We start from the raw sequence: 8250 nt of genomic DNA on the forward strand, positions 1-8250 counted from the left end.
CACTTCAGTAGAAAAAGGTAAAATGGAACAATTTTCCAGCCTATATAAAGTCTAACTTTCATGCATTTAATAATTTTTTAAGCTTTATAATGGGACATATTGAAAAAAATAGCCCTTTCCTCTTTCTTATAAGTGTTTTTGTTTTGTTTTATTTTGTTCTGTTTTCCAATGTTGGTGCATGATTTTTTCCCCTTTTTAATATTTTTATTTGGGGAGGGGTCAGAGATTACAATTTGATTTCTGCTTGTCCTTTACTTAAGATCTACAAATTCTGCTTGTGCAGAAGTCCAACACCTGTCTCCTCCCACCAAAAGGGAACAGTCTTCTTCAAAGAGCGAGGGCAGGGCATGGGCAGTTTCCATAGACGGCAAGAGTAGGTAACTTCCACCAGACAGAGGCAGAGGGCATAAGGACTACCGATGGTCCTGCTTACTCAAAAATGAAAACCCAAATAATGGCAAACGCTAAAAGCTGGGGAGTTTCATGAGTTATCACCACTTCCTGTTTGGCATTCTAGGCAAAACCCTACAGCATACACACAATCAGTACAGGACAACTGCAGACCGAATACAGCAGCCAGCAGCATGGGAGAAGCCAAGGATGGTGCTGCCATGGCAGTCCTCAAAGTTCCTTGGCTCCTGCACGGCAGCTTCTGTGTCCTAGAGTGCCTTCATGATTAGGCTATGTGGAAGTCACTGTGGGTGACTCCAGAGTAGATACTGCAGAGCAGAGCCAGGGTTTCTAAGAAAACTGTGGCTAAAATGCAAGAACCTACAATGCTTGAGCGGGCTCTAGGAGGTGGGATCCAAGTCTTGCAAGCTGTCTTGAACATCAGCGCTGTCTTTGCTGTCACTGCCACTGTCATCTCCGGCCAGGTTCTGCTGACACACCTCTTCAGAATCAGGAAATGTGCTGCCCTGATTCTCCTTGGAACCCAGAACCACGTATCTGCCCTTCTTCAGCACCAGCTGCCGTCTCAGCTCCTCCGCCATCTGGGAGAGATCTCTTTTCATGGCGTATGCATCTTCTCCATCTGCATAGTACTTGGGCTCCACCTCACTAACCTGTAAGTTCAGGGTGTTGGAATAAAGGTGCAGGGCCGCCCTGTTGCTCTTCCTCACATGCAGGGATACATACTTGGCGCTGAAGTTCTCGATCATGGCCCGTGAGGCCTGGTCCATCAGCTTCTGTGCCAGGCTGAGGCGCCGGTGGGAACTTTTCACAGCCAGTGAGGTGATGTGTCCATAAGGGACATCATCGGGGTCCTCCTCCATCTTGGCCAGGACATAGCCCACGATCTTGCCATCCTCATGCTCAGCAATGTAGGAGAGCTGGGGCCAAGACAGGCCATGATAGAAGTAGTACTTCATCTGGTAGTTCTCGGGCAGGCACAGCAGATTGCTGTGCTGCATGTTCATCAGATCATTGGGCCGAGCACGGCGGATGTTCATATTGGCAGCAGATAGGCTTGTCAGGCTCGAGAACCACAGAGGATGCCAGGAGCACAAGCCACACCAACACCGTTTGCTTTAAAACAGCTGGGATATCTTCACACAAGATGAGAAAGATCTCCTAGTATCTTCCATTTCTTTTCGGCGATGCTGTACAGAACCTCGTCCATCTTCATGCAAGTGGGGTCCCAGTCGTTTCGAAACGAATGACGACCACGCGGTCCTCCTCCGACAGGATGGCCTGGTCTACTTGCCAGCCATTGGGCAGATGCGGAAGCATGTACGACATCTTGAGCGGGCCTGCGCGGCCAGAAGCCACGAGCTGCCTTGTGAGAGCCCACGCTGCCTGACGGCCAGCAACTCCTCGCCTGGTGCATGATTTTTATCTTAGCACTAGGGAGGCTGAGGCAGGTGGTGCTCTGTGATTCCGAGGTCAGCCTGGTCTACAGAAGCGAGTTCCAGGACTGGCTTCATAGCAACTGAGAAATCTTGTCTCAAAAAATCAAAAACAAAAGACCGTGTTTGAAATCCAGAGGATCAAAATAAGAACATTGCAAGACTATGTAAAGTTTATATCCATTAGTGTCTGATTATATTTAGGATCTACTGCAGAGGAGGAAAGCCGTATCTGTTACAGCAAAATTGGCTAACAATCTTCGGTAGAGGAGATCAAAGCCTCAAGAATGAACCTACTGCTATTATTTTGCTAAAGTGACATAGTACGCAATTTCTCTCTAATTTCATATTTCTCTGTACATAGATTAGTGCTGTTTTCAGGTTACATAAGACATTCTGTGTGTTTGTGTGTGTGCGTGTGCTTGTGTGTGTGTGCGTGTGCTCAGTGGTAAATGACTAATCTTGTCATTGTGAGAAAACAATTTTCAGTGGGTAGCTCAGGTACAAAGGGAAGACCTGCCCTATATTCACTCCCTTGAATTCGGGGACATTGAAATAAATAGCATAATATTATTTTTTTAATTTTTATTATAAAAATTGCTTAAATTTTAAATTTTATTATACATACACAATCCAAGTTCCCACTCTCTCTCCTTCTCCCATCCCTTACCTCCCCATCCCCATCCACTTCTCTAAGAAGGTAAGGCACATTGATTTGGGGAAGGTCCAAGGCCTTCCCTACTATATCTAGGCTAAGAAAGGTATCCATCCAAAGAGAACAGGTTCCCAAAAAGCCAGTGCAAGCAATGGGAATAAATTCTGGTGACACTGCCAGTGGCCCCTCAGTCTGTCCAAGCCTTGTAAATGTTATTTTTGTAAGAGTAGCATTCCTTTGATAGAGTAAATGAATAGTAATCTAAGCACGAAATTCTTTGTTCTTGTCCTTTGTGTATTTTTGGTGGGGGGTGGTGGTCCAGAAGTGGTTGGGTTGTTGGGTGTGGGGTTGAGTTGCCTCAAGTTATTATTTACATACCTTCTTGACTTGACAGGTTTCATCTTCTTTTATTTATGCTCATAAATATATATTTATAATATTTTATAAATATTACAATATTTTATAAATATTACAATATTTTATAAATACATAATATATAAAACTTTCTACAATATGTGGCTATTATATTCAGGACGTCAACAGGAGGGGGCTTAAAGAAGAGAATATGATTACTAACTCTCATTATCAATTTGACCAAATTTGAAATCACTTAACAGACAAAATTTTGACAGGTTTTTAAGAATCTTTACAGATAGAGTTAAAATGTTGACGTCCATGTTTTTTTTTTTTTTTTTTTTTTTTTTTTTTGCTGCAGCAGGAGACCATGCAGAGATCCATGGCCTGTGCTGATGTCAGAAACCATGCAGAAGGCTATGATTCATTCTTCAGCTGGTTGTTAGGGACATCAAAGCTTCTTTGGCAGCGCCATTGATGACTACACACTCGTGACTGAGAATGGAAGATGTTGAAGGCTTCTCTGACAACCCCCACAAAAGAAATTATGTAGATGGCAAGCCACTGAAAGAGGCTTTTAATATTGTAAAAAGATACTGAAGTGAAGCTTTACACAGTTGGTGGTTTATGGCAGGATGAAGTGTGGGTTGGTAAGGATCCAATTTCCTTTAATGGGGTGGCATCTGGGAGTTTAACCATGTCCCAAAGAGTGTATTAGGAACACAATTTAGACTTGTTATATTTCTTTCCTTTCTTGGGGAAAACACAAGAGTAGGAGTGAGAAGCAAGTTAGTTTGTGATGGATTGCACCAAATTTCCAAATAATCAATAAGGTATTGTTCTCGAAAAAAGAAGTATTTGAGAAGACAATAGCAGTGTCTGAAAAGCAGTGTCACAATAACAAGGTCTACAGTTATGAACTGAGTAAGAAAGGAAAGGAAAGAGGGATACATTTTAACTCCAGTGTTCATCTCTTTACCTCATGACCCACTATTATGCTATACTGCGCCTCTTAGAAACCATGAGCTAATTATATATCTTCATTTAACTTGTTTTTCTTAGTGAATATGAGAAAAAAAAACTAATACTCCCTTGAAAGTCTTCCATCAAACAATTACTTATTTCTATGTAATTAAACGTCACTCAAGTTCTTATAACTCTGTAAAGAACCGAGAAGACAGACATCCTAAGTCCAATTCTCACTGTTAATGGAATGTGGAAGACAAAGATCTTAACAGAAGACAAATAGTAAAAACAGTAGTGTTCAGAATACTGCATTAGTAGTACAATATGTTCTTACCTAATTTTCTTTTTCTTTTCTTTTGATTTTCTGAGACAAGGTAGCCCTGACTGTTTTGAAACCTATTCTATAGACCATGCTGTGCTTGAACTCACCAATTCACCTGCCTCTGCCTGCCAAGTACTGGGATTAATGGCATTCACTACTGTCATACATTGTCTTCTTATTTTACAGTGAAGACATGTCCATGTAGATCAGAAATATTATGAAAAAAAAGATACAGGATGGATGAGAGGTAATGCTGTGTCGTAGACTATAGATTAATATAAATGGGTTAATTTAAGTTTTAAGAGCTAGTTAGGAATAATTCTAAGCTATAGACTGAGTGGTATGGGAAATCCATCTGTATGTGCTGCTTCTATTGATTAATGAATAAAGAAATTGTCTTGGCCTGTGATAGGGCAGAGTAGAGCTAGGCAGGTGAAATCTAATCTGAATGCTGGGAGAAAGAAGGTGGAGACAGGAGAAGCCATGTAACCCCACAAGAGACAGACACCGGACAGAACCTTGACGGTAAGCCACAACCACATAGCAATACGTAGATAATAGAAATGAGTTAAATTAATATGTAAGAGCTTGCCAATTAGAATAAAAACTAGAGCTAATAGGCAAGCAGTGATTTAATTAATATAGTTCCTGGGGCTGAGCAGCCAGGAACAAACAAGCAGTTTCCTACAACAAAACAAGCCTTTCATAATTAAAAAGAAATCCCTGTGTCATTATTTGGGCGCTGGCTGATGGTATAGAGAAAGATTGGTTATACCCTATCTCTCTTCCCAACTGGGTCTACTCCCTTCCTTTCTCTAATTAGAAAAGTCTTCTAAGGGATAATAATAAAATATAACTAAATAAAATAAAGGAAGATAAAACAAAAGCCATCACAGTTGGACAAAGTGAACAGAAGGAAGGGAGCCCAGGAGAAGCCTCAAGAATCATCCACACACTTAGGAATTCAATAAAAACAGTATATGAGATTACTAGATTTTAGTGTGGCCATGTCAACTTTTGAAAGTTATACAAAAGGAGCCATATTTTTTTAAAAAAAATGCCTGCATAAAATTGCTTATAGGCAATTCTGTTAGGCATATTCTTAATTAATGACAAGTGTGGGCAGGTCTAGGTCACTGCAGGTTGTCTCATCCTTTGGTCTTGGATAGTAAAAGAAAACAAGTCTTGTAAGCTACAGAGAGAAAGCCATTAAGTGGCACACCTCCATGTCTTATGCTTAAGCTTGTGTCTCTGTGTTCCTGACTTGTACAAGTAGCTGCTTTGACTTCCTTTTATTAGATAATACCAGTATAAACTTCTGTAAGTGTAAAGAAATCTTTTTCTCCTCATGTTGCTTTTGGTCATGGTGTTCTATCACAGCATTAAAAAGCCTAATTAAGATAGGTATTCTCTATTCTTGTTTGAAACAATATCTTACTGTGGAGCATAGAGTTCTACAAATTCATGGCTTCCCTGCCTCAGCTTCCCTGAGTATAGTGATTATGGAGGTTTATTGATAATGCACCATGCTGTAGGCTCAAATATTTGAATGCTTAATCCTGAGTTGGTGGAAGTTTGGGGGAGTTACTAGGATTTGTTGTGGTCTTGTGGGAAGAGGTCCATCTAGAAGTGGTCTGTGAGATTTTAAAAGCTCACAACATTCCTACTTAGTTTCTCTCTCTCTCCCTTCCAGCTTGTGCATGTGGATCAGATGTAACCGGTCACCTATGATCCACAGCTATACTTGCTTGTTTGCCTGCTGATATGTTCCCCACCAAAATTGTCATGAATTCACCCACATAAACTATTAAGTTCCAATAAAATGTGCTCCTTCTCGCTTCAGTCAAAAGAGAACTTAGGAACTTTAAATAAGCACCATCATTATTGATCTATTTTCTACTTAAAACACACAGAGTTCTTTGAACAGAGTATAAGTCTTTACATAATCAAAGGATAAGCTACAATATAAAGTTAACTTGTATGCCAGTTTACTTTTCTTACAGTTATAGTAAGCAATATGCATGATCTGACAAGAATAATAGAAAAATCTCATTTTGAGATTGAGTTCACCCAAAACACATAGTTGAATATTTATAGAAACACAGATACAAACCACAAATGACAAAGATATTTAAAGTATTTAAATTATACTGCATTGAGTATTTAATGACTACTACTATTCCAGCTCTTAAGATTCATTTCCCTCTGTTTTTCACAAAGAAATATATGTCTATGACCTAATATGCAATGGTGTGGGCATATCCAACTCATAATTTAGGGTTTCTTACACCATGCCATGGTGTCATCTGACAGATTTAATCGATCTACTATCCAGAGCGTGGAGAGTCAAATTATTTGATCTGCTTTCCTTGGCAAAGACTACTGTAGAGTAAAAATTCTTGGATACGTACCTGTGCAGAGTTATCTAGAATCACTGCCAACCTCCAATTCTTACCAGCAGTGAGATTTATGATCCACTAACATTTGGCATTTTCCATCCTTTTGGTTATTGCAAGTCCAATATACAAAACTCTTTCTTATTGTTGTTCTCACTTGCTTTTCTCTACTTAATAGAATTATGAATACTTTCCATAATTAGGCTTAATTATTCAGCATTATGTTTACTTTTAGGAAAACTTTTCTAGTTTTCTTTTGTGATTCTTTGTTGTTTTGGATTATTCCTCTGTATATTCCAGATAAGAATATTTTTGATTTATATATGATTGTAGAATTGTTTATCAAGTTATATTTTTTCTGATATTGAAAGTACACAACAATGGATGTATCAATAGATTTTGAGCAAAATTTTGACATAGCTATCACTTTTTATTTTACCTATATCTCTTAAAAACTTATTTTCCTATTGCAGTTAAGAAGGTTATTTGGTGGTTTTATTAATTATATACTGCCTTTACTTCAACTCAAATCTAATTAGTGTGTGACAGTAGAAAAATCACAGCATTGTTCTTCTCTGTAAAATAAATCAAATTTCCTAGCCGCTTACACTAAGCTTTCTAGTATTTTCTATTATATAAAGTGTTGATTCCCATCTTAGAATTTCATAAAATGTCACCATTTTATGAAAATGCTGTGTTCTCTTGTGTGTGCTCTATTTCTTGGACATTTGACTATGTTTTATTTTACATGAATTATTTTGTATTTTTCCTTTTTATTTTATCATATAATTTGCTACAACAGAGAAAAGATGGTTACTTGAGACTGCCATGTTCTTATTTTATTACCACAACCTGCATAATTTTTATCACTGCTATTAGCTGATTATATATACATGTAGGTTGATTCATATAAGCCATTTTTACTATTATCATATACTTACATATTATCACAATATGCCACCTAAAAGTTATTCAATCACAAATTTTCTTTCATTTAATTAATCAGTAAAAATGTATGAAACACCTACATATCATAAAATAATAAATACATTGCATGTTAATGAAACAATTAAGCACTATCATAAAATCTCATCTTAACGGTGTATCACTTCTGAAAAACTCTATACAATAAACATTTGAAATGATAATAAAATATAAAGCCACAAATGTAAGTCATGGTAAGAACTATATTACACATATCTATGAGTAAGAAATAAAATGAGTCTAAATTTATATTATAACAGTTCATGTTAGTCAATGACTAAGGAGAGAAAAAGAAGAAGAAAACGAAAATTGGAGAGATTCTAGCACTGCTTTTTTTTGTATTTCATAACAATCTTTGCTGTCTGCAGACATCAGTAAGAAGCTAACTACATGTAAAAATAAAATAGGTTATATATTGTAATACCCGTGCTAATACTGTTGACTGCTCAGGTGTGACTTCTAAACAAAAATATTAACTTAAGGATTTTCAATCTAAAAATTATTTCCACTTATAAACATAGATAACGTCTACTTCAGAAATATAGTTTCCCTCCTGAATGTTGTCTCTTTGCCATGTCAAGGACAGAGTGACATAGACATTGCATTTGATAGGAGACCACTATAATGTCCAATATTACTCTACCACTCTCTGTAAGTAAAAGCATAGTCAGAAACACAGACACCAACACACACACACACACACACACACACACACACACACACACA

The 8250-nt window shown here is 37.8% G+C and overlaps 1 protein-coding gene and 1 pseudogene across 1 annotated transcript; both read right to left on the reverse strand.

Annotated features, from left to right (window-relative positions):
- Positions 1-791: 791 nt before the first annotated feature.
- Positions 792-1460, reverse strand: LOC121460947 (N-alpha-acetyltransferase 11-like). Its single transcript, XM_041671645.1, has one exon. The coding sequence runs from the start codon at positions 1449-1451 to the stop codon at positions 792-794; it is 660 nt and encodes a 219-aa protein (XP_041527579.1). The 5' UTR covers positions 1452-1460.
- Positions 1461-1549: 89 nt separating this feature from the next.
- Positions 1550-1740, reverse strand: LOC121460634 (annotated as a pseudogene).
- Between the last annotated feature and the right edge of the window lie 6510 nt (positions 1741-8250).

Source organism: Microtus oregoni, unplaced genomic scaffold, assembly GCF_018167655.1.
Source record: "Microtus oregoni isolate MIOR12 unplaced genomic scaffold, Mior012 000021F_ref0000039, whole genome shotgun sequence".
NCBI lineage: Eukaryota > Metazoa > Chordata > Mammalia > Rodentia > Cricetidae > Microtus > Microtus oregoni.